This window comes from Dipodomys merriami, unplaced genomic scaffold (genome assembly GCF_024711535.1).
Source record: "Dipodomys merriami isolate MVZ:Mamm:240054 unplaced genomic scaffold, mDipMer1.0.p SCAF_13, whole genome shotgun sequence".
In the NCBI taxonomy this organism is placed as follows: Eukaryota; Metazoa; Chordata; class Mammalia; order Rodentia; family Heteromyidae; genus Dipodomys; species Dipodomys merriami.
The window spans coordinates 6,352,214-6,376,306 of NW_027202604.1; the positions used below are offsets into that span (position 1 = coordinate 6,352,214).

The 24,093-nt window shown below is 41.3% G+C and overlaps 3 protein-coding genes and 1 pseudogene across 3 annotated transcripts in view; 2 read left to right on the forward strand and 2 right to left on the reverse strand.

Annotated features, from left to right (window-relative positions):
- The window catches only part of Mettl6 (methyltransferase 6, tRNA N3-cytidine), a 31,776-nt gene extending 15,751 nt beyond the window's left edge, over positions 1–16,025 (reverse strand). Inside the window, exons 1-2 of the mRNA XM_070018639.1 lie at positions 15,899–16,025; positions 2,826–2,987 (exon numbers count right to left, since the gene is read on the reverse strand). The gene's annotated coding sequence lies outside the window, so the exon portion shown is untranslated. The remainder of the gene's footprint in view (positions 1–2,825; positions 2,988–15,898) is intronic.
- Hacl1 (2-hydroxyacyl-CoA lyase 1) overlaps positions 1–24,093 on the reverse strand; it is a 216,384-nt gene that overhangs the window by 43,827 nt on the left and 148,464 nt on the right. The gene's annotated exons all lie outside the window — the stretch shown is intronic.
- On the forward strand, positions 9–22,965 carry Eaf1 (ELL associated factor 1). Its single transcript, XM_070018641.1, has 6 exons — positions 9–382; positions 2,172–2,266; positions 4,430–4,566; positions 15,747–15,928; positions 17,508–17,738; positions 19,832–22,965. The coding sequence occupies exons 1-6, from the start codon at positions 10–12 to the stop codon at positions 19,876–19,878; spliced, it is 1,065 nt and encodes a 354-aa protein (XP_069874742.1). The 5' UTR covers position 9; the 3' UTR covers positions 19,879–22,965.
- LOC138824654 (acidic leucine-rich nuclear phosphoprotein 32 family member E pseudogene) lies at positions 5,067–5,937 on the forward strand (annotated as a pseudogene).

A 24,093-nucleotide genomic window follows, 5' to 3' on the forward strand; every position in this document is an offset into this window, starting at 1 on the left:
TCCCTTGCCATGGCGCCGCCCCTGCCGCTTCCGCTGAGAACCCGGAAGTCCCTCCCCTGCGCCGGAAGTACGGTGGCCTTGCTTCCTCGAAGTATTCCCCCGCCCGGACGCGGAGAAGACTTGTGTCCGGACCCGGGTGGGCGCGGGCTGAGTTGTCCGCGTGCTCCGGAACGGGGTCCCGGCAGCTCCGTCCTTCCCGCCGCGGGCGCCGGGAGCTCGGGCTGCGGCGGCGGCGGCGCCCGGAGAGCGGCGGTGCGGGCGCGGGGCTGGTGCGGGGCCATGAACGGGACGGCGAACCCGCTGCTGGACCGCGAGGAACACTGCCTGCGGCTCGGGGAGAGCTTCGAGAAGCGGCCGCGCGCCTCCTTCCACACCATCCGCTGTGAGTCGGGCCCCCCTCGGCGTGCCCCCCCCCCCCGTTTCCCTCCGCCCTCCCGAGGCCCGGGAGCCCCCTGCCGACGTCAGTTCCTTCTGTCACTCTGGATTCTCAGAGACTCGGATCTGATCTTGTTTTTCCAGTCGGCTCCCCAAGCAATCGTCGGTCCTTCCCAGCGATTCTTTTTACCTAACATTGCTCCTTTCCGTGTGCCATGCCCTGCTCCCAGTCATCCAGACACACTGCCCTCCTTTTGAGCTCCAGATCTTTCTTCCCAGTCGCATTCCTACCCAGCTCCCCCGCTGTCTAGCTATCCCCTCAGAGCGCTCCATTTCTAACACCCTTCGTGTGATCTGAGCCTTATACACCTCCGATTCCATTCCTTTCTTTCCTCCGTTTTCTGATCCCTGCGGCCTTGATTCTTCCATCCTGACACTACTTTGCCTCTCGAATAAGGACCCCCCACATCTTTTCTGCGATCCATCACTCCTCTCCTCCCTTGTCTCATTTGACACTGATGTTAGGTCACCTATAGCACCCTGATTCTAGGCCAAGTCCCTTGTGGATGAAGAATGAGAGTCTTTGAGCCTGGCGTAGGTTAAAGCTTCATCTATGTTTGGAAACAGGAGAGAGCAGACATAAGTAATGTTGGAAAATGGTCATTATGCTGGGTCCTTTTCCACATGATTATAGACTCTCTGGAGAGAGGCACTGCCACTTTGTCCTGGGTATTTTGGCTGACTGAGCATCCCTCTATGATTCACAAGCTTCTGGTTTCCTGTGGTGTTAATACTTGTTTTTGTCAGAGAGGCAAATAGATGTGACTCAACACTTAGGAAGAGGGTGTGTAAGATAATGAAGTTTCATCTTTGTGTGGTCACCTGGCAGACCATAACTGCTTCTTGCTGACAGCAGATCCAGCTTTTTCAAAGAGAACACATTGGGAATATGAGAGATGGTTGCTCAGTCATTTCCTTAGCTTATGATAAGAGCAGTGGGTAATTTTGTTTATTGCTTGTGGGGCTTGAACTCCCCCTATCCCTGAACTCTTTTGCTCAAGGCTAATGCTCTACCACTTGGAGCCACAGTTCCTCTTCTGTTTTTGCATGATTAATTGGAGATAAGAGTCTCCCCGGGGACTTTTCTGCCTTGGCTGGCTTTGAATCTTGATCCTCCTGAGTAGTAGCTAGGATTACAGGCTTGAGCCACCAGCGCCCAGCTTGGCAGTGGGGAATTTAAGTGAGAGTTCAGTTCACATGTGCAGGTGGCCTGCAGTTTGAGACGAGTGTATCTTAATATAAAAAGTGAGTATGTCTTCAGAAGTTTTTTTTTTTCCTCCATAGCTATGGAACTTGAGTGCAGCAATTTCCTCTTATGTGCAAAATAAAAACATCTAGGATGCTGTGTCTGTCATATTTCATGCAAGCTTTTACAGTCAAGAATCTTCTTCATATGTTTTATTGCTCTTATCCTTACAACTCTGATAAACATTTTATTGTGGATGATGGGGTATTACTTTCCAAGTGTCCATTGGGAGAAAGGAGAATTTCCATCAAAATAGTCTAGAGAGGGTTGAAGGAAAAGTATGTGGAAGTGTTCCTTATTTGTCAATTATTAAAGTTAGACTAAAGTTCTTGAGCTCATTCTCTGTTTTTGCACATGTCAAATTTGCCATGATAATTAAGAATGCTGCATCATTTTTTTGTGATAGAACTTCAATTCCTGAGAGAAAATGTCCAGGAAGTCCTTAATCTAATTCACCTGGTGATGAGAAATACTCTTTCTTTTCCTTTAGATGATTTTAAGCCAGCATCTATAGACACTTCTTGTGAAGGAGAGCTTCAGGTTGGCAAAGGAGATGAAGTCACAATCACCCTGCCACATATCCCTGTAAGTTTATTTCATTGTTACTGGTTTTAATGTCAGATCACAGTGAATCATTGTATTGTTATTGTAAATTGTATTTTCTACTCTTTAGAAATTTTTAGATTACTTGAGTGCTAACACAAGTAGAAAAGGAATTTTGAAGGATGGAGTAGTGTGAAATTTTTGTTATTCCAACATCTGATTTGAAGTGATTGTCATCTTCCCCAAGCTCCCTTTCCCCACTGTGTGCTGTAGAGTCAGCAAGATTCTGCCTGAACACTCAGGTCCTCTGTTAGACATGCATAACTCTTTTCCCAAGTCCAAAAGGAAAGGTGCCAGCTGCCCTGCTGCTGTGTAGTCATAACAGCTTTTGAGCATATCAGTGAAGAGTTAAGTGTGTGCTACTAGACCCAGGCAGGAACTCTGGTTTGGTAATTCAGGAATAAAAAATTCAGTTACAAGTGTCATTGAACTCTTTGTAGGAAGGACTTCTATAAAATTCTGTCTCGGATAGCACTCTGATCACAAAGCCCAAAGGAACTCACAGAATGCTCTTAGTGAACCAAATCAGTACATCTCTCACCTCTTTCCTGGAACATAGTAAGTTGTTGGTATCTGGTGATACAACAAAGTCTCTGGAGAGACCTGAAAACTTCCAGGTTGAAGAAAGATGACTTATTTGTCCATTCAAACTGCTGTTTCATTACTTGTTGTCTGTGGCAGGTTACATCATCTCCCTTTGGACCTGTTTTCCCAAATGTAAAAATGAAAGTGTTAGGTAATGGTCCCTAAGGGCCTTCACACTCTACATTTCTACTACAGTAGAAATATAAAGACAGAGTCAAAGAGCTAAGCTGATTTTGATTCTAAGCAAGACATTAAATCCTGTATTTGTTAAATACTGTGTATTGGATTTGTTAGTAAGCACTAATACAACCCTGAATAAAGCTTATTTCTTGTCTTTATTGCACATATCACATAAGTAACAAGCTTGAATAAATATAAGGAAATATGTCAGTTATTCTAGAAAATCAGGGAAGGCCTCCTTCAGTAACCTTTGAGCTTAGCTGAAGGTTGACAATTTGAGAAGTAGGGTACAGATATAGCAGGCTGGAGTCTTGTTAAAGCCCTAAGGCAGGAAAGAACTTGAGGATCTTAGAGAACCTTCTCCTGAGGAGCCCACAGAGCCCAGATGGTTGACTGAAAGATATTATTCTGTGGTCTGAGCACAGTGGGAGCAGATTATATTTGCTCTGAGCAAATCAGGCTAGTGACATGCCCTTGGAGGATACTCTGTTGATGTTTGCTGTAGTATTTCCCCATGTTTCTAAACATGTATAATTTTAAATTTTTTTGTACTTTTTTTTTTTTCTTTCCTTCCTTCCCTCCCACTTTTCCCCCTCTTTGGAAGTAGTAGAGTTTGAACTCTACTACATTCTACTACTTGATCCACATCCCCATCTCTTTTTGCTTTATTTTTTGATAGGATATCATAGTTTTCTTCCTTTTCTGGACTCAGACTGTGATTCTCCTACCCATACCTCCTGTGTAGCTGCGCTTACGAGTGCACCATCAGACCAGCTTAATTGTTGCACCATCAGACCAGCTTAATTGTTGAGATAAAGATCTCATGAATTTTTTGCCTAGTCTGGTCTTTGAAACTCAGTTCTCCTGATTTCCACTTCCCAACTGCTGGGATTATAGTTGTGAACTATTGTGCCTGGTCCCTCATTATACATTTCTTGTTTACCTAGAACCAGTTGCATATTTACAAAGGTTCTTGCTGTAGTATTTTGTCTGGGCAACCAGAAGGAGTTAAAATAGAAATCAGTTCTTTCTACTTTTTTTTTTTTTTTTGTCGTGGGGCTTAAACTCTGGGCCTGGGTGCTGCCCCTCAGCTCTTCAGCTCAAGGTGGGCACTGTGCCACATGAGCCACAGCGCCACTTCCGGTTTTCTGGTGGTTGATTGAAGATAAGTCTCACCGACTTTTCCTGCCTGGGCTGGCTTTGAATGGTGATCCTCAGAACTCAGCTTCCTGAGTAGGATTACAGGTGTGAGCCATTGGCACCCAGCTTTCTTTCTGTTCTTGAGTAACTCTGATGAAAGATTTGATGAAGTAGGGTCATGTATACATTTTGGTGTTTATAACTGGTTTAGTTAGATAATCTTGTATTTTGTGGCAACAGGGTTCTACACCGCCAATGACTGTATTCAAGGGGAACAAACGGCCTTACCAGAAAGACTGTGTGCTTATTATTAATCATGACACTGGTGAATATGTGCTGGAAAAACTCAGTAGCAGCATTCAGGTGAAGAAAACAAGGTATGATTTGGATTTATATGACCTTTCTTTCCTCTCATTTGTGGTCAAACTCGAACAGAGGGTATTTTGTGTGCTAGGCAAGTACTCTACCACTGAGCTACATCCCCAGCCACTAATATGTTATCTTTTTTTTCTTCCTCGTATGTTATTTCTAAACCTTGTTGTGGTCATGGAGGCTCAGTCTCCAAGCAGCCATTGAAGCCATTGAAGGAACTGTGGGTGTGCATGTGTACATGCATGCATGCATGCATGCGTGGACAAGGAAGTGGGAGTCACGTTAAGACTCCTAACTCCTTGGACTCCCATTTGCTGTTCTTTCTCCTCTACATCTATTTGGTGGTTGTGGGCGTTTATATCTGCTTTTCATTCATTTCCAAATCTTTTTTTAAAAAAATTAGGACTGTATGGGGGTGGGGTGGGGGGAGACTGGGAAGGGATGGGAAGGGGAAACAAAGGAGGAGGCTACAATGCTTGATAAGAAATGTACTCACTATCTTGCCCATGTAATTGTAACCCCTCTGTACAGTATTTTCACAATAAAAAAAAAATTAGGATTGTAGTGGGAAAGGGAGAAAGGAAAAGAATAGTAACAGAAGAGCAGGAGGACATGGAGATGAAAAGGAAGATTAGCCTGGAGTTAAGGAACAGAGCCCTGGAGGAGGTAACAGAGTTAGTCCTTGATAATTGCCTGTGTGTCAGTGTGGAAATTGAAGGCCTGAATGATACTTAAAACTAGAGTTTCTGAGTATGACTAATGTGAAATTAAGTTTGTTGGCATGGCTCCCCAGCTTGAATAAACTTAGAAAGTTGGAACTTGGTAACTATAATTTCTGGAAGTTTAGAAGTTCAGGCAGAGAAATGTCCAAACCTTACCTACTTCAGTCTGAGTGGAAACAAAATCAAAGATCTCAGTGCCGTGGAAGTTCTGCAAAATCTTAAAAATTTGAAAAGTCTTGACTTGTTTAATGTGAGACCACAAACCTGGAAGATTACAGAGAAAGTATTTTTGAGATGCTGCAGCAAATCACATACTTAGATGGATTTGATCAGGAGGCTAATGAAGCACCAGACTCAGGAAAAGAAGGTGATGAGGATGAAGATGAAACTGGTCTACTTGAAGGATATGAGGAGGAAGAAGAAGATGAAGTAGATTCAGAATTGGGAGAGGGAAAAGAGGAAGTGGACCTTTCATACTTAATGAAAGAAGAAATTCAGGATAAAGATGATGGGAAGAAGGCCTTCATGGAGAGAAGAGAAAACGAGATGCCAAGGATGATGGAGAAGAAAAAGAAGAAGATGACTAGATTGTTCTAAAATTTGATTTTCTCCTCTAGGTGTGGAACAGAGTGATCACATCCTCTTTACTTTTCATGTATGATAGCTCTCCCTACCAGAAGATAATCTATAACTCCTTATAGGAGAAGTGTGGTTTTACTATTTTTGCCTTATCATTCCAATTAAGATTCACTAGTTTGCTAATGATCATGTTGTATGTAGAGAAAATTTTTCACTAATTCCCTCATCCTCCATTGTGAAATTCTCTAGCAACGTATTTGGAATCTTAGTTTTTCTAATTTAGTCTTACTTAGATGTTTTTAGCCCATAATTAAAACATGATCAATTTTATACAAGTATAGTTTGGTGCATTTCATTTGTAAGGTTTTAAAGTTACTTAAAAGTAACTGAAATATGGTCAGCTCTAATATGAAATGAAAAAAGCCTCTTCATTGACAAAGTTTATTATTTTAGAGGTGATTCAGATTTTTAGTTTAAAGGCAATGATTTTTATTTTATTTTTTTCTGGCTATAAGTATTTGGGGGCCATCTTGTCACTTGAATAAATTGGAAAGTAGAATCAGGATAACAAAGGTCCATTTAGCAGTCAAAGTAAATTCATGGATTTGGAGGACGTTCTGTTCAGTAACATAGTCCGTGAGTTTTATGACAAATGAGAAGATTTTGTTTTGGAAAGAAAAATTGATTATGCTAAGTCCAGAGACAAGGATGTGAGCCTATTTTTCAGGCTGTAGATCTTGACATGCCAGTGGTGGTTTTATTCTAGAAATGCATTTGCCTCTCATTTCTTTATGATCAGCTTCCCTTCTAGCTTCAGTCCCTCTCCTATCCAAAAAGAAACTCAACTACTTTTTCAGACTTGTCTGGGTTTTAAACAAAGTGGAAGAATTAGAGTGTTTTCTGAGATACAGTATTATGAATAACAGTTTTATGCAACAAACTCAGCTTACTGTTAAATCTTTCTTAGTTGATAACATGTAATACTGTATCAAGACAAAGAGAGAAAAGTAGAGGAGGCTTTAGGAAATACCATTAGCATTCTCAAAACTCAGAGTGATTGCCTGTTGATGAGACAGGTTTTTAAATTGGTTTTCCAAATGATTTGGAAACTGACCATGTAAAGTATTTACAACATTTCTGAGCAGAACCTTTCATTTTCTATCTATAGTTTTAAAGCATAATCAGGTACACCATTTACTTGGAGTATAGTAGGCAGTTGGAAGAATATTCTAAACTAAATTGGTATGAAGATTGAGATTTATTTTCAATTTTTTTGCCCATTAAAAATAGAAAAATATTTGTGATTGTTGTGTTTCCTTCCTTATGTGGCTACTAACTAAAACTTGAGAGTAGACAAGTCCCTTTTGTAGACATCTCCCTTTTGTCATGGAGGCTCAATGTTCAAGACAGCCTTGACAATTTAAAATTATTTCTCTTTGTTTGTCATGTTTGTAAATTTTTTTTTTTTTTGGGTCCAGTTGTGGGGCCTGAACTCTGGGCCTGGGCACTGTCTCTCAGCTCTTCAGCTCAAGGCTAGTGCTCTACCACTTGAGCCACAGCGCCACTTCCGGCTTTTTTCTTTTTGCTTATGTGGCGCTGAGGAATCGAACCCAGGGTCTCAGGCATGCAAGACAAGTGCTCTACCACTGAGCCACCTTCCCAGCCCATTTGTAAATTAAAAAAAAAAAAGTATGAGGAAATTATTTGATGTTCTGCTTCTCTCTTAGACAAAAATCACTGAGTGTAGTATTGCTGTCACTCCCTTTTTCAATGTAAGATACGTAATTTAGTGTTCTAAAACAAGGATTATGAAGTTCGTGAAAAACTAAAAAGGCTGCACAACTGATTGAAATAAAACACGAGATAAATTTGGTGGGAGAGATTGAAATCTCCAAAAGATGAACATTTTTTCCTCCTAATTTTATCAGTTGAAATGCCTGTGTTCCTAGAAATTGCTCACTCTGCCAATTATAAAATGCTTATTATAAAGTGAAATCTGTATATTAACTTTCTTATTAATCATATTGTGCAATCAAAAGAAGAGTTCTTTGGTTTGAAGACTACACTTAGAGCCTCCAGATAACTTTTAAGATTTCCTTAGCTCTATGGGTGGTATTTTCATACAAATAAGTAAGGGTGGGTTTATGTTTCATAGAAATTTTGGGTCCTGGAAGTGGCGCTGTAGCTCAAGTGGTAGAGCGCTCGCTTTGAGCTGAAGAGCTGAGGGACATCGCTCAGGCCCAGAATTCAAGCCCCACGACTGACAAAAAAAAAAAAAATTTGGGTCCTGTTTTAATTCTCTTTGTATGGTAGTATGTATAAAAAATTATCTCTCCTTAAAATTTTGAATACTTTGGTGCAACTGTGTTTTGAATAAAGCCATGACTGTTAAGAACAAATTTAAAAATGCAATACTCCTGATCATTCTTTCATTGTTTCTGAATATTCCCTGGTTTTTGTGACTGATGTAACTTCGAGTTTTTGAAACTGAATTGCTTCAATTAATTGAAGATGTTATTAAAACAATAATTAAACCTTGTCTTTTCTAGTTTTATAAGGAAATGAATGTCTGCTTGCTCATAGTGTGGTATCCAGCAATGTTAACTCCTCTGTCCCCTGTCACTGGTAAGGGTCTGAGGAGCTTCTGTTAAAGTTTCGGACTTTGCACTCAAGGTTTACACAAGTTTGAGCTTGAGCAAGCAAGCAGAAAGCAAAGCATGCTTTGTCTAATAGGTAAATGTAAGTATCCTGAAGGAGACAAACTGAACTGGTTTGCTACCATAGGTTTTTTTTTTTTTATACCATCCTGGGGCTTGCACTCAGGGCCTGGCACTGTCCCTGAGCTTTGGTGCTGAAGGCTAATGCTCTGCTACTTGAGCCTCAGTGCCACTTCCTTTTTGGTGTGTGTTTGGAGATAAAAGTCTCATGGGCTTTCCTATCTGGGCTGGCTTCAAACCATGATACTCGGATCTGTCTCCTGAGTAGCTATGATTACAGGCTTGAGCCACTGGCACCCGGCAACACAGGTTTTTATGGTGGAAAAGCAGATGTTCTGTGCAGTGCTCCTTCAGATGAGTGTTTTCCTTTGTTCCGAGTATCTGGTGTGCTTAGTCATTTTTGCTGTTGCTTGACATTATCATTTGGGCCCAGATATACCACGTCTGGTTATCATGTGATCTCTTTGAACATCCTTTTATAGTTAAAGGATGGGTTTAACCAGATGTTCCTTCCAAAAGGCATCTTTCATTTGTAAGTATGTCTGTGATCAAGAGTCATTTTATCAAATGTCTCTCCTAGGACAAGTGTTGCCCTTCAGACTATGTGTGCATATTTCTCAGGGTATATGAGTCATTTGTTCAGAGGTATTGCTGTTTTTTCCTACTCTATGCTATAGTGTGTGAGGCTTTTGGAGACCAAAAAACACACTAAAAACACTTTCTATTTTCCTTTGTTTCTGGGTTTTGATTGCCATTCCTAACATCTGTGTCTTCTAAACAAATCAGTAAAAAGTGTCTTCCCTTCAAATTCAAGAAAAGAAATAAGGCCGTTGCCTTGTAAAACATGGAAGCCATTGGGGGAAAGCAGGTACTTTATAATTGAGCTAATTTTTTTTTTTTTTTTTGGGTCCGGTTGTGGGGTCTGAACTCTGGGCCTGGGTGCTGTCCCTCAGCTCTTCAGCTCAAGGCTAGCGCTCTACCACTTGAGCCACAGCGCCACTTCCGGCTTTTTTCTTTTTGCTTATGTGGTGCTGAGGAATCGAACCCAGAGCCTCAGGCATGCAAGGCAAGTGCTCTACCACTGAGCCACCTTCCCAGCCCCAATTGAGCTAATTTTTTAAAATAATTTTTTATTGAGATTAGGTGATTACATAAATTTTAAATATTTCACAGTATTGTAGAATAGTGATACTTAGTTAAAGTCACAAACACATTTTAACCTTCACAAGGCAAATTGTCATTATCATGGTCTATAAAGTTTGTGAATTCTATGAGCTTTGACAATACAACTATTTCTTCAGGTGATAATTTACATTTCTTGCCTTTTGCTTAGTGTAAGCTGTTCCCTTTTTCCCTTTCATTCTCTCCCTCCCATTGCTACCTTTGAGTTGCTTACTTGATTTTCCTCAATGTCCAGTGCAGCTGATGGACCCTTCTGTTCTATGTTTTCCTGTTTCCCTCTGATTCTGTATCCTCCTCCTAGCCTCCCTCAGATGTGCGCATATATATATCATATATGTGGTCAAGAACATGGAGTCATTTAGCAATGATATGACAAAGAGAGTAGAAGTCCTTTGTTTCTTGAGTCCCATTTACTTTGTCATATCTCCTTACATTTTGGCTTTAGCATCCACATATCAGGGAGATCATGTGCCGTTTTTATCTCTTTGCTCTTGGCTTACCTCGCTCAAAATGATTTGCTCTAGTTCCTTCCATTTCCCTGAAAATGCCATTATGTTTTCCTTCCTAATGGCTGCATAATATTCCATTGTATATGGATACCACAATTTTTGGATCCACTCATCTGTAGTGGGGCATCTGGGTTGTTTCCATATCTTTGCTATTGTGAACAGTGCTTCAATGAACATGGAGGTGCATGTGTCCTTGTATCCTGGTTCCTATTGCTCGGGGTAGATGCCTAGGAGTGGTATGGCTGGGTCATAGGGGAGGTCTATATTTAGCTTTCTGAGGTACCTCCAGACTGCTTTCCAAAGTAGTTGTATTAGTGTACATTCCCACCAGCAATGCACTAGGGTTCCTCTTTATCCGCATCCCCTCCAGCAATTGTCATTGGCTGAATTTAGGATGTGGGCCATTCTGACTGGGGTAAGGTGGTATCTTCAGAGTTGTTTTTATTTACATTTCCTTTACAGCCAGGGATGATGAACATTTTCTCATGTGTTTCTTTGCTATTTTTATCTCTTCTTCTAAGAAGTCTCTCTTTAGCTCCCTTGCCCATTTAATGATTGGTTTGTTAGATTTGGGAGGGGTTAGTTTCTTTGAGTTCCCTATATAAAAGGTATTAGGCCCTTGTCTGATATATTGCTGATAAATATTTTTTCCCAATTAGTTGGCTGTCTTTCTAGTTTTGTTGCTATTTCTTTAGCTGTGCAGAAACTATTTTATTTTAAACCTTTTTATTTTAAGGTGGTCCTATTTATTGAGTCTTTCTCCAATTTGTTGTGACCCTGGGACTCTGTTCAGGAAGTTCCTGCCTGTGCCTATAAGTTCAAGTGTCTCTCTTACTCTGTCCTGCAGTAGTTTCAGAGATTCAGGTTTGATGTTAAAGTCTTTAATCCATTTTGAGTTGATGTTAGTGCATGGTGACAGGCTGGGTCAGCTTTTACTTTTCTGCATGTGGCTGCCCAGTTTTCCCAGCACCAGTAGAAGAGGCTGTATTTCCACTGTATGTCTTTGGCTCCTTTGTCAAATATCAACTGACTGTAAGTGTGGTTTCATTTCTGGGTCTTCTAATCTGTTTCATTGGTCTTTGGGTCTCTTTTTGTGCCAATACTAAGGTGTCTTTGTTATTATGGCTCTATAGTAGAGCTTGAAATATGGTATCATGATCCCTCCTGCATTTTCTTTTGTCTAGAATTGCTTTAGCTGTTCTGGGTCTTTTGTTGTTCCATATGAATTTTTTAACTTTTTTTTCTAGTTCAGTAAAGTACATCATTGGGATTTCAATGAGAATTGCATTGAATTTATATATCAATGTATGGCCATTGATATATCAATGTATGGCAGTATGGCCATTTTCACTATATTAATTCTGCCTATCCAAGAACATGGAAGGCCTTTCCATTTTCTGGTGTCCTGTATGATTTCTTTTTTTTTTTTTTTTTTTTTTTTTTTTTTTTGGGTCCGGTCGTGGGGCCTGAACTCTGGGCCTGGGCGCTGTCCCTCAGCTCTTCAGCTCAAGGCTAGCACTCTACCACTTGAGCCACAGCGCCACTTCCGGCTTTTTTCTTTTTGCTTATGTGGTGCTGAGGAATCGAACCCAGGGCCTCAGGCATGCAAGGCAAGCGCTCTACCACTGAGCCACCTTCTCAGCCCCTGTATGATTTCTTTTTTAAAAGTAGATCCTTTACATCTTTGGTAAGGTTAATTCCTAGATATTTTAAATTTTTTTGAGATTATTGTGAATGGGGTTATTTCCTTGATTTCCCTTTCTGCTGCTATATTGCTGGTGACTGATTTTTTGGGTTAATTTTGTATCCTGCTACTTTGCCGAAGTAGTTTATAAACTCTAAGAGTTTGGGGGTGGAGCTTTTGGGATCATTACGATATAAAATCATGTCATCTGCAAAAAGCGAGTTTAACTTCTTCCTCCCCTATGTGGATCCCTTTAGTGTCTTTTTCTTACCTTATTGCTCTGGCTAAGGATTCCAGAACTATATTGAAGAGGAGTGGCGAGAGTGGGCATCCTTGCCTTGTTCCTGTTTTTAGGGGAATTGGTTGTAGTTTTGCCCTGGTAATATAATATTGGCTATTGGTCTATCATATAAGGCTTTTATTGCTTTAAGGAATGTTCCTTCTATTCCTATTTTCTCCAGAGCTTTTAACAGGAATGAATTTTGTATTTTATCAAAAGCCTTTTCCATGTCAATGGAGATAATCATGTGGTTCTTGACCTTGGATCTCTTGATGTGAGGGATTACATTTATTGATTTACATATGCTAAATCATCCCTGCATCTCTGGGGTGAAGCCTACTTGTTCGTAATGTGTTTCTGGATTCTGTTGGCTAAGATTTTATTGAGGAGCTTTGCATCTGTGTTCATCAAAGAGATTGATCTGTAGTTCTCTTTTTCTGTTGGGTCTTTGCCTGGTGTGGGGATGAATGTGATATTGGCTTCATAGAATGAATTTGGGATTGCTCCCTCTCAGAAGAGCTTGAGGAATATGGGTATTAGTTCCTCTTTAAAAGTCTTACAGAATTCCATAGAGAATTCATCCGGTCCTGGGCTTTTCCTTGGAAGACTTCTGATTGCTTCCTCTATCTCATTATAAGTTATTGGCTTATTTAATTGACTTATTTCTTCTTGGTTCAGTTTGGGCAGTTTGTATTTCTGTAGAAATTCATCCATTTCTGCTAGGTTTTTCCAAAGTGAGATTAGAGTCTGGAAATAGTTTTTTATAATTGTTTGCATATCTTGGGTATTAGTTGTAATTTTTCCCATGGCATCCCTGATCTTAGTGATTTGGGTCTACTCTCTTCTTTTTTTAGTTAGTCTTGCCAGAGTTTTGTCAATTTTATTGATTTTTTTTTCAAAAAAGCCAGCTTTTTGTTTTATTAATTTTATTTATGGTTTTCTTAGTCTCTATCTCGATCATTTCAGCTCTTATTTTGGTTATCTCACTACATCTAGTAACTTTAGGTTCATCTTTTTCTTGTTTCTCTAGCAGTTTTAGTTATATCATAAGATTATTTACTTGGTCTATCTCTGTTTTCTTGGTATGTGCACTGAGAGCAATAGATTTGCCCCTCAGGACTGCTTTTGCCATATCCCATAGCTTTCTTTGTGATGTATATTCATTTTCATTGAATTGTAGGAACTTTCTAAGCTCTTCTTTAATTTATTCTGTGATCCAGATCTTGCTCAGAAGTATGCTGTTTAATTTCCGTGTGTTTGAGTAATTTCTACTATATGCTTTGTCATTGAGAACGAACTTGATTCCACTATGGTCAGATTAAATACAGGGGATTATGTTGATCCTCTTGTATTTGCTTAAATTCCTTGTATGAACTAAGATATGACCTATTTTGGAGAATGTCCCATGGGCTGCTGAAAAGAGTGTGGAAAACTCGGTATATGTCAGTTAAGTCCGTTGAAGATATGGTATCACTTAATTTGGAGACGTCTTTTCCAATTCTCTGGTTGGTAGACTTGTCCTTTGGTGAGAGTAGAGTATTAAAGTCTCCTAGAATTATTGTATTTATATCTATCTTTTTCTGTAAGTCTGAGAGTATTTGCTTAACATATTTTGGTGCACTGATGTTTGGAGGATATACATTGACAATGGTGATATCCTCTTCTTGGATTGTTCCCTGTATTAATATGTAGTGACCTTCTTTGTCATTTTGTAATAATTTTAATGTTAAGTTTATTAGCTATCAGGTGGCATATCCTTCCTTTTTGCTGGGAGCATCTGCATGGTAGATCTTCCTCCATCCTTTCATTCAGAGTTTTTGTCTTTAGCTGTGAGATGGGTCTCTTAAAGACAACAAGTTGATGGATCTTGTTTTCTGATCCAATCTGCAGTTCTTTTTCTTTTGATTGGTGAATTGAGCCATTAGTATTTATGGTTATTATAGAGAGGTGCATTGTGTTTTCTGTCATTTTCCTACTTTCCTAAGTTTTTCTTCTTTCTTTTCCTCCTGTGTTTACTAAGTTGGTCTCCTAGTGATATATATATCTGGTAAGGATCCCTATTCTTGATTGTTTTCTTCAGATTGTAATCCTCTTTTAAGATTCTTTGTACTGCTGGTTTATTGCTTATGAATTCATTTAGTTTTTCTTTACTATTAAAAATTTTAGTTTCTCCATCAAATGTGAATGCTAGCTTTGCTGGATATACTAGTCTGGGATTAAGCTAATTTTTATTAATCCCATTATTGTTTCTGAAATGCTCTGTAAGGATTAAGCTTTATATTTATAGTTGAGCTTTACTGGCTCACACCTGTAATCCATGCTGTTAAGGAGAATGAGATTTGGAGGATTGTATTTCAAGGCCAGCCCAGGCAGAAAAGACTATGAAACTCCATCTCCAAAATACCCAATAAAAGTAGGTATGGACGCATGGCTCAGGTGGTAGAAGGCCAGCTGAGCAAGTAAGCGCAAGGCCCTGAGTTCAGTCCCCAGTACCTGATAAAATGATCTGCTCCCTGTCTACTGAGTATGGCCTGGGGACTGTCAGCACATCCCCATGCACTGGGATGCAGAATCTCAGGACCTACCAGGTCAGAAGCTACAAGAGAGCTCCAGGTGCTTGTTCATGTATTAAAGTTTAGGAATCACTGGACTTGTCCATTTGTAAAAATCATTAATGAATAGTTTTATCAGTTTGGAAAAGAACTCTAACATAGCAAACGAGCAGCAAATAGATAATATAAAACTAAACAGTAGCCGGGCACTGGTGGCTCACGCCTATAATCCTAGCTACTCAGTAGGCTGAGATCTGAGGATTGCGGTTCAAAGCCAGCCTGGGCAGGAAAGACCATGAGACTCCTATCTCCAATAAACCACCAGAAAACTGGAAGTGGCACTGTAGCTCAAGTGGTAGAACGCTTGCCTTGAGCTGAAGAGCTGAGGGACAGTGCCCAGGCCCAGAGTTCAAGCCCCACAGACCGACAAACAAAACAAAACAAAACAAACTAAACAGTAATTTACAAGGGCTAATTTGTTTCAGAATTTATGCATTCATTAATGTAACTTTATATTGCATATAAATCAAATCTTATTTTCTAGTAATAGGTTCTTATAACTGTACTATACCTTATCTATTTTATCTCTTTGCTGTAAAGTACGAATTACTGCTAGATGTGGTAGTGCACCTCTAATCTCAGCAGTACAGAGGCTGAGGGAGGAAGATCTTGAGTTCAAGGCCAACCTGGAGTACATAGAGACTATCAGGAGCAGAAAGTGTGAGCTCCTTGAGGGCCAGTGAGTCTATTGTATTTTCATCTCTATATCCAGGATGCGTAGTACAGTACTGGGATGCTGTCAACATGCAGTCATTAAGTGGATTCTCATATTAAAATTATAGATATCAGTGTTTTGCAGTTTCTGGAAAGAGCCTGGAGTTTGCCAAGACTTCTAGGGGCACAGTTACCTAACAAAACCACTGTTTTAACCTGTCTGACCTAATGACTGTTTCATTTCAGAGCGGAGGGCAGCAGTAAAATTCAAGCCCGAATGGAACAGCAGCCCACTCGCCCCCCTCAGCCACCACCACCTCCACCACCCATGCCATTCAGAGCTCCAACAAAGCCTCCAGTTGGACCCAAAACTTCTCCCGTAAAGGATAACCCTTCACCTGAACCTCAGCTGGATGACATCAAAAGAGGTAGAGCCATGTAATTAGCGGGCAGTAGGGTGTCCTATGGACATGACTGCATTGGCTTGCGCTGTTCCAGAGCTGAGGAGGGCAGGCGCCTCCCCACCTGTCTCATATGACAAGAGTGGGTTCAGGAATTGTGACTTGCTTTGTGACTGCCTTGGCAACATTCTTAGAAGCTTGGGCTTGAATAAGCAGGACTGCCAGCTGAAGTGCCATAGGACATGCCTGTAAGTCTGACTGAAAAAAAAAAGTCTAAGAAAAACACATGTTGTGGTGTTTCTGAGTTTTCTGCTGATACAATTAGAGTGGCACTAAAACTATCCTAACCAAGCTGGGAAAAGTGGATCCGGCATGCCTGTCATCCCAGCACTTAGGAGGCAGATGTAGGCGGTAATGAGTTTGAGGTCAGCTTGGGCTATATAATAGTGAGATCCCAAATATCTGGGCATGGTGGCCCACTGCTGATATCTCAGCTACTTGGAAAGTTGAGAGCAGAAAGATCATAGTTTGAGACCAGCCTGGGGGAAAAAGCTCATGAAATTATCACAACCATTATCTGGGCACAGCAGCACCTGCCTGTCATCCCAGCTATACAGGAAGCATAAATAAGAGACTGTGATTCACACTAGCTCAGGTGAAAACATGAGACTCTATCTGAAAAATAGATCTAAAATTGAATAAATTTTCAAAGTGCTTTGACACCAAGTGTATAAATATGAAAGAGGCTATGGATATGGATTCAGGCCTAGAAGACTTCTCTTCACTGCAAACTCAAGACATATTTACCTTGGCTTTCTCCTTACATAATGGATGATTTTGGTCTTCCAGATTCTTAGAAGTTATGAGGCTAAGTGCCCTATCCATATTTATAAGTTTTATGAAACCTATAGTAGAAAAAGGAAAGGAAAGATAAATAATTATTCTTGGGAAGCCTGCTTTTCTTTCCTGTAGAAATGCTCTCTTCTGACAAATAAGGTCACTGCATTCCATGCATTGTGACTACACTGCTTGATTTTTTTTTTCCTCTAGAGGGTTCTAGAATGTTCTTGTGGAAGTCCCCACTGGAGCTTAGTAGGGGTTAGATCAGAAGTGGTTACTTCTTGCTAGTCATGCCTAAAGGAACCACATGGGATATTTGGGAAGGAAAAAATGTGTGGTCATTCTTGCACTTTCTTCCTTGCTTTTCATCAGTGAAGTAGAGATGCTGGCAGACGTGGCCATCAGTCAGTATATAAAAGTCAGGAAGCCAGGCACTAGTGGCTGTTGCCTGTTAATTCTCGCTACTCAGGAGGCTGAGATCAAGGATCCTGGTTTGGAGCTAACTTGGGCAGGAAAGTCCATGAGACTCTTACCTCCAATAAACTACTCAAAAAAGCTGCGCTGTGGCTTAAGTGGTCAAGCACTTCCCTTGAGCAAAAGAAGCTCAGGGACAGCACCCAGGCCCAGAGTTTAAGCCCCAGGACCCCCCCCCCCCCAAAAAAAAAAAAAAAGGTTAAGAAGAGGCGTATTATTCTATCACTTAACAGCCACTCAGTGCTCTGCCTTGAAAGCGTTGCTGATTGTGACGTGACTTCCTTTTTTTTAGAGCTGAGGGCCGAAGTGGACATCATTGAGCAGATGAGCAGCAGCAGTGGGAGCAGCTCATCGGACTCTGAGAGCTCCTCTGGAAGTGACGACGACAGCTCCAGCAGCGGCGGTGAGGACAATGGCCCAGCCTCTCCACAGCCTTCACACCAGCAGCCCTACAACAGCAGGCCCGCCATCGCCAATGGGACTAGCCGGCCCCAGGGAAGCACGCAACTCATGAACACGCTCAGTAAGTGGCTGGTGCAGGCTGTGATGCAGCTTGTAAACCTGAAGGAAGACATTAAAGGACAGAAGAAAGGATCTTAGCAAGGATAGTTTGGAGAAAAGAGGTTACCAAGCAATCAGAAAGGGAGGCACACAACTAAAAGTCTGTTCTCTTTTCCATTTCTAGCCAGGACAAAATGGGTTTTGTGATTTCTGGGAAGTGGTGAAGCATGAACATGTGAGGGGATGATGTTTATTTTTGAGGGTGTGTGTGTGTGGGGGGGGCGCATGAGTGTGTGTGTGTGGCGCATGAGTGTGTGTGTGTGTGTGCGCGTGCATGCGCACGTGTGCGCGGCGCATGAGCACGCACTGATCCTGGGGCTTGAACTCAGTGCTTCTCTTGTTCCACTTTTTTTATTCATAGTTAGTACTTTACCACTTGAGCTACACCTCTAGTGTTAGCTAATTGCTGGTTAATTGGTGATAAGCATCTCATAGATTTGCCTTTCTGGGCTGGCTTCGAACCTCAGTCCTGAGATCTCAGCCTCCTGAGTAGCTAGGATTACAGGTGTGTACTACTAGTGCTCAATAGCTTATTTTTTTATATGTACCAGGCTTAAAAGGAGCTACCTGGGGGCTAGGAAGGTGGCTCAGTGGTAGAGCGCTTGCCTTGCATGCCTGAGGCCCTGGGTTCGATTCCTCAGCACCACATAAGCAAAAACAAAAAAGCCGGAAGTGGCGCTGTGGCTCAGGTGGTAGAGCACTAGCCTTGAGCTGAAGAGCGGAGGGACAGTGCCCAGGCCCAGAGTTCAGGCCCCACGACCGGACCCAAAAAAAAAAAAAAAAAAAGGAGCTACCTGTCACCATACTGCCTCCAGGTCTTCTGCAAAAAAAAGAATCCACTGCCTGTGTTTGGACACTGACTAGCTTTAGGCAAGAGAGAAAGAAGGGAACTTGTAATGTTTGGGTGCTTTAATACAGCTAATAATTGAGTAAAACAGCAGAAAAGAGAACAAAAATGACTTTTAGAGACACAAAAGGAGACAATATTGGTTATGCTCTTCTTTCTCTGGAACCTTGGTGAATGTTCTCCCCCAGTGTACCTTCTATGGAAAAGAACTTAGAGGTCTAGCAGTAGAGGTGCTATAGCCAGCCTGGTTAACACTGAACTGTGGTCATTTTGACCTCAGCTCTGTGACACTGCACCAAGTTAGTCCTTGCTAAGGAACCACCTTCTGTACTGTGGGTGTGCAAGAGCATCGTGTGTGTGTGTGTGTGTGTGTGAGTGTGTGTGTGTGTGTGTGTACATGCACACATGTGGTTAATTGAAGATAAGAATCTCATGGATATATCCTGCCTGATCTGGCTTTGAACTTTGATCCTCAGATCTCAACCTTCTAAGTAGCTAAAATTACAGGCGTGAGCCACGAGTGCCCAACTCACTTTTGTTTTTAAATCTAAATGGTATCAATTGGATTTCTGTTATATTTACCTGAAATGTTGACTCACTACTAAATTCTAAATTCTATAAAATGAGCTTGGTAAAGATCAATAGTTTGGATTTGAGGTTTAAGAGAATATGAGTGTCCTGGATAGAGGTGTTTCAGAGGAGATGTTGGATCAGCATAATATACTCAGTTTCCAACGTGGCAGATGATGTTTTCTTAACTCAGTATGTGTAACTATACTAAATGGTGTTTCAGTTCTTTATAATTATTTTCTTGCTCTTAACACATTTAAAAGTTGTCCAGCCTACTCTTCCCTTAGTGTATCCTAATAAGTACTATTATTGCTGTGCTTTGCAGATGCCAAAAATAGCATTTCTTTAAAAATGTTGACTGTACCAGTTTTTCCAGTGAGCTGAATTGATTTTCATCCTTAATTAAATTAGCAAGGTCTTAATATAATGTGATAGCTGAGCAGTCAAGCCAAGGAATTATGAGAAAGTCTTTTTCAAATGAACAGTTGTTACAGAAAAGCCATCTAGTGGGCTCCATGGCCAAAGCAGCTAGAAGCAAAGAAGTCAGTACACAGCAGGCTACTACTCCATAGCAGAGTCACCAAGGAAGTCTTCTGTAGTTCCTCTACTTTTGGCTTCATTCTGTTTTCTGTTTGTAGGAAATGACTTGCAGTTAAGCGAGTCTGGCAGTGACAGTGATGACTAGCTCTGGATCTTTCGAAATCTTCTCTCTGGTGCATTAACGTGTTGCAAGACCGGGCTACTTTCGCATGGAGTCCATTGCCACAAGGAGAATTCGGTGGATCAGTGCCTATAGGAGGAGTTGGAGGCCCTGGGCCTCTCAGACATTCAAGTTTTAACTTGCTGGTGATGGGTGATTTTCTCATGTAATTTTTGAACAATCTCTTTTCAAAGTTTAAGTAGATCTATAGAAGAACTAACAGAATTCTGTTTCTATTGGGTTAACATTGCTAGTGGAAAAAAAGACAACTGTACCCTGGTGTGGGTCACCAGGATGCCATGTCTTCACCAGCCATCAGTTTGGCCAAGTGATCTGCACCTGTGAAATGGAAGTCTTTGGCGAGGGAACCTCAGACACATAGAAGTTGCTAAGCCACTTGAAGTTGGTGGCACAAGTGATAAGGAAGTTGTGTCTGACCCAGAACGACAAGCCCATGTTGCCATGGACTTCATTCGAATCCTTGGGTCAACCGGGTGGGACTCTGGAGCTATGCATACTCCATCCCTCATTGAAAAACTAGGAAAGGGAAGCCCACGGCTGGTTCATGCCACTCTCCTGCCCCCAGTCCAGGGTGTTTTCACTGCTTCCTCCTTTGAATTTCACTTAATAAAATTCTTATACCTGGAACTTGTAGTTGTACATTGGCACTTAGATTAGATTCTAAAACAAAAGTGTTAGATTCAGCCAGATTATCCCTACATACTGACGCTGCTGAGCAGATTACCGCAGCTGATGCCCAGGATGCAGTGGAGGCTTACAGCTAGCTCCACGTGGATCTGCCCTGTTTGCTGCATTCTGGTGGAGTTGAGGGGCAGGAGTGGAAGCAAGAAGGTTAAAAAAAAAACCTTTCTGAACAGATGAACCAGCAGCAAGCTTTCCATAATGGAAATCTAGATAGGAGCTCGGCAATATGAATTGAATACATTCTTTGATAAGGTCTTTATGTTTATGCTCTTGTACCCCTGTCTGTGCCTGACTCTCAGACTGGTCTGTATTTTTTTATGTAAAACTAGAAGAATGTCACAAGATTGCCTTCTATGGTGCAGTTTCCAGCTGAACCTGTCATTGCTGGAAACTTGTCACTAGTAAATGTTCTGTATTGTGCGAATATGTTACGTCATCCTGTGATCTGTGTGCAGCAGCCCATTTTCTCTGTGTGAATGAACATGTCCAAGGAGATCTGTCTGCTTTAGTGAGCATCAAGACAATGAATTGTCTTCCTCCATTCATGTGGCTGCTCCCTCCTGAACTAATGGAAGAAAGTGGTCTGGACCTAGAAAGAAAATGGATGGTCCATGATGGGGGATTTCCTTAGAGTTGTCCTTTTGGTCCACATGTTGTCCTCATTGTAACTGCAGTGAGCTGGAGGTCTGGCAAGGAACCATTTGCCCAACAGCATGCTCCAGTTATTCTGCTCCAGTGCAGGTGATAGATGTGTGCCAAAACCTTGTGATTGAGGTCCCAGCCCATTGTCCATGAGCAGACAAGTAGAAACTTATTTATAGTGAACTGATAAAATTGCTATAGAATCCTTGCTAGTGACAGCTCAGGGAAGGTGAAAGTCAGGATTGGAGACTTGAATTGCTATTGGATGTGAGAATTATTTTGTTTTTAACTTGCTCACTGGGGCAGGGTCCAGGAACTTGAACTAAAAATGTCTGCTTAAGCCCCAGCCCCTTCTTTTACCCTTTTCTTCTCCAGAGCCTTTTAATTGTGTAGACAGAACTGTGGATTTTGGCATGTTGGGTGAGATGCTTATTTCTGTAGGAAATACTTAGATGTGGCACTGAGCAAGCTCTCTGAGCATCAGCCCTCTTCCTTGTCATCTGACCTAACCCTGCATGCATGGTGTTATTGTCTAGCATGGCTCTGGTTTTTGTTCTTTGCTAAAAGATTTTGGTGGTTCTACCCCCATTCCACCAGAGTAAGAAATCTTCAACTTGGAAACTCAGAATGTGGCCTCACAGATTTCTCCTTGCTCTGTTCCCAGCACTTCCAGCCTTGCTTCTGAGGTTCTATAAGCTCTATCTTCATGGACTCTCCTGTTTGTTTCAACCCTTGTGCAGGGCCCTATGTGTCTAAACTGACCCTTCTCTTGCTTGGCTCTGTTGAAATGGGGTCCTTAAAAGAAAGCACTGTCAGCACTGAACTAGACATCCATTGTAGCCTGTTGAGGAGGAGGCAGTGAAGTACAGAGGATAGACATAGAATATCCCAGGTATCCATAGCTAGAAATACCCTTGCTGAAGTCCCTAATGGAATCATCCATTGCCTTTCCTTTGTTTGATGAATTCTGCTGTTCCATGGGCCATTAGGCAAGTAGGGAACATCAAGCTGAAGTGTCTGAGAAGCCATGGCAAACCTTATTTCAAACCTGAATGATTTGGGGACATCTAACACAAACTAGCCATTTATAATAATGCTACTCATTTCTATAGCAGAATCGTGTGTGTGTCTGTGTTTTGTGCTTTAGCAGTAGGAAAACTTGAAAATTCTAGAAGTCTTTACTTCCTTATTTGAGAGGCTGATTCAGTAGTGGGTGTGAGAGAGAATGACGTATTTATTATACTTTTTTGAAAGAAATATTTGTCTGTCTTGTGGGCATATATTAGGTACAGCCAACTGGATATCTTCATTTGGCGAATGGATTTCTGAAACTCAGGCCTTAACCAGTAGATTGAAAGATAAGGCCAATTGATGTCTGTGAAAGATGTTTTTGTGTTGTTGTTTTGTGTTTTTTATTTTTATTTTTTTGTCCAAGACCAGGACTCGAAGTTGGTATCTGATGCTTTCACTCATTGGCTGGTGCTCTACCATCTGAGCCATGCCTCCAACCCTGAAATGTGTTTTTGTTCCTCATATTTGTCTTAGGTTCATTGTCTTATTCTTTAACAATTTTCAAAGAAATCTTGTGCCTAAAAGTTCATTTTTCCTAATTATGAAGTAGATACGCATGTTTACATTTATGTAAAATATTTCTCTGTATTGTTTTTGTTATTGTTTCTCCTAAAAGATCACTATATATATTTAAATAAAAATGAAGGTCAGCAATATGCTTAATGTCATTTTTTTCAATATACTTAGTGTAATTTTTTTCTTATTTGAAATCTGCGCAATAGAGGATTCTCTGAAGAATTCTTTGTGCTTAAGCACAGTTAGCTAAATTGATTTTAACGTGGTGTTTACAAAATACACGGGGTGCCAGTGACATCCTGTAATCCTAGCTGCTCAGGAGGCTGAGATCTGAGGATCACGGTTCAGAGCTAGCCCAGGCAGGGAAGTCTATGAGACTCCAATAAACCACCAGAAAAACAGAAGTGGTGCTGTGGCTCAAGTGGTAGAGTGCTAGCCTCGAGCTGAAGAGCTCAGGGACAGTGCCCAGGCCCAGAGTTCAAGCCCCGCAATGGATAAAAACAAAAAAATCCTAGCTTTTTAAAACAAGCTGGAGGTGGCAGGAATAGCGCAAGTGCTAGAGTGTTTGCCTAGAGAACCAAACGCCCTCAGTTTATTCCCCCAAAATAAAACCTATAGGATAAATTTCAGCTTTAAAAGGTATAAATTTTAGCCGGGTGCTTGATGGTTCATGCCTGTAATCCTAGCTACTCAGGAGACTGAGATCTGAGGATCACAGTTCAAAGCCAGCCCGGGCAGGAATGTCTGTGAGACTCTTATCTCCAATTAACCACTAAAAAAACAAAAGTGCTCAAGAGGTAGAGTGCTCGCCTTGAGCTGAAGAGCTGAGTGACAGCACCCAGGCCCAGAGTTCAGGCCCCAAACCACCAACAACAAAAAGGTATGGATTTTAGGGAGGTGGAGCAAAGTAGCAGTCTCCCCTCACAGACACACACCATGGTGAATTAATACACCCAAGTACCTGCACAAGAGCTAAGTATCTTAGGTGAAATCCCATCTGCTTTTAGTATGACAAAGCAAAAAAAAAAAACCGTGGGGAAGGCAGGCAGGAAAGAATTGGCTGCAGGGTAATTGTCCCCAAATTCCAAGCAGCCCAGGGGGGAGAGAGGCCCCTTCTGCTAGGGGAGGAGGAGAGATTTAAGATCTGGCTTTGAAACCCACCTAGGCCCACTGCAGTGAAACGCAGTGCTAGGCAAAGCCCCACAGCCTCTACAACAAGGCCAATTGAGCAGCTCATTGAGAGAACTGTATTAAACCTAATGACTT

Excerpts from the sequence above, each read along its gene's own strand:
- Eaf1 (XM_070018641.1), top strand. The coding sequence starts at position 10 with ATGGCGCCGCCCCTGCCGCTTCCGCTGAGAACCCGGAAGTCCCTCCCC. Across the intron at positions 2,267-4,429 it reads TCACCCTGCCACATATCCCT|GGTTCTACACCGCCAATGAC; the intron begins GTAAGTTTATTT and ends TTGTGGCAACAG. Across the intron at positions 17,739-19,831 it reads GCAACTCATGAACACGCTCA|GAAATGACTTGCAGTTAAGC; the intron begins GTAAGTGGCTGG and ends TTCTGTTTGTAG.